Source organism: Microtus pennsylvanicus, chromosome 3, assembly GCF_037038515.1.
Source record: "Microtus pennsylvanicus isolate mMicPen1 chromosome 3, mMicPen1.hap1, whole genome shotgun sequence".
Taxonomy (NCBI): Eukaryota; Metazoa; Chordata; class Mammalia; order Rodentia; family Cricetidae; genus Microtus; species Microtus pennsylvanicus.
In genome coordinates this window covers 97,952,583-97,954,130 of record NC_134581.1, presented here as the reverse complement: position 1 = coordinate 97,954,130, position 1,548 = coordinate 97,952,583, and the positions used below count along the sequence as shown (strand labels likewise).

The 1,548-nt window shown below is 52.1% G+C and overlaps 1 protein-coding gene across 1 annotated transcript; it reads left to right on the top strand.

The window, feature by feature from the left end:
* The first annotated feature begins 491 nt into the window (after nucleotides 1-491).
* On the top strand, nucleotides 492-996 carry Pigy (phosphatidylinositol glycan anchor biosynthesis class Y). The gene has a single exon (XM_075966531.1). The coding sequence runs from the start codon at nucleotides 637-639 to the stop codon at nucleotides 850-852; it is 216 nt and encodes a 71-aa protein (XP_075822646.1). The 5' UTR covers nucleotides 492-636; the 3' UTR covers nucleotides 853-996.
* Nucleotides 997-1,548: the final 552 nt, after the last annotated feature.

Genomic DNA, 1,548 nt, shown 5'->3' with positions numbered 1-1,548 from the left:
CTGCCCTTCATTTTACTTTTCAAATTACTTACTTCCCAAAGGACTAGATGACACGTTGTGGTGTTTTGAGGTGCCATTCTAATGCCTCCCCCTCAGTACTGATATTCCTGGCGTGAGTCACCACAGGCAGTTTTGGAAGACACTCTTTTTAGAAGATTTGTTTACTAGTTGGGCATGGTGGCTTGGGGACGCTGATGGAGGAGGACCACACGTTCGAGGCCAGCCTGCAGGTCTCAGCAATCCTCTTTCGTCTCTAACCCGCTCAGTACTGGAGTTGCTGGCTGCTTCTCTGTACCCCTTCCTTTGCTCTCCCCTCCCTTTTTCCCCTCCATTTTGTCACTCGGTTGTGCTTTTCTCGTACAGTTACGAATCCTTTGCTCTGCGGGGGACGTGTGTGTTGTCTGCGGTCGCTGGTAACTGCTGCAGGTGACGGTGCATCGGTGGATCGGGTCAGAACAAGGTTGAGGAGCCCGCACCTCCGGCCCCAGGCCGCTGGGTTCCTTGTGTGTCTTTAGGAAGCATGGCCTCACGCCTGGATGAATGAGGAGTCGGGACGAAGGGAAGAAAAGACAGGAGCAGAACCTTGAAAGCAACCGAGTTTTCGTGAGACTGTTTACCTTTTAAGAAGGGAGGAGGATGATCCCGTCCCTGCCCACCCTGACTGTCCTCATCCCGCTGGTGTCCCTGGCAGGCCTGTTCTACTCCGCCTCTGTGGAGGAAGGCTTCCCCCAGGACTGCACCAGCGCCAGCAGCCTGTGTTTCTACAGCCTGCTCTTGCCAGTCACCGTGCCCGTGTACGTGTTCTTCCACCTTTGGACCTGGATGGGGCTGAAGCTCTTCAGACATAATTAGCGCAGCCCCGCCCCCCTCGCTGGGGAATCTGCTCTGGAGATTCTTGGTACTTGGGCTCTGCCCTGGAGGTTTGCAGATTCTGGCGTCAGTGCTGTAGCCGAATAACACTTTCAATAAAATGTCTTGAGGGAGAGGAGACCACCAGTCCATTGAAGACTATTTCTTTTCTTTTTAAGACTTATTTTTAATTACGTGTCCGGATGTAGGTATGTGCATGTGCGTGTGGGTGGCCGAAGAGGCCACAAGAGTGTTGGATTCCCTGGAGCCGTCCGAAATGGGTGCTGGGAGCTGAATTTGGGTCCTCTGTGAGGGTAGCAAGTTAAGTATGTGCTCTTAACTTCTGAGCCATCTGTCCAGCCGACTATCTCATTTCCTTTCTCTTCTCTTTTAGTTCAGACTAACCTCAAACTGTGGGGAGGATGATCTTGACCTTTCTGCCCTCCTGCTTCCACTCCCAGAGTGCCCAAATCCCAGGCAAGCACCACCACATCCATTTCTGTGGTGGTGAGGAAGGAGCTTCAGCATGCTAAGCCAGCACTCTCCCAGCTATCCAGCCCCAAAGAGCATTTTTTAAAAATCCCATTCTTTTAAATATTAGTCTTTTGGAAGCTGAGCATGGTGGCACACACCTTTAATCCCAGAACTTGGGAGGCAGAGACGGGGATCTCCATGAGTTTGAGGCAGCCTGATCTCCAG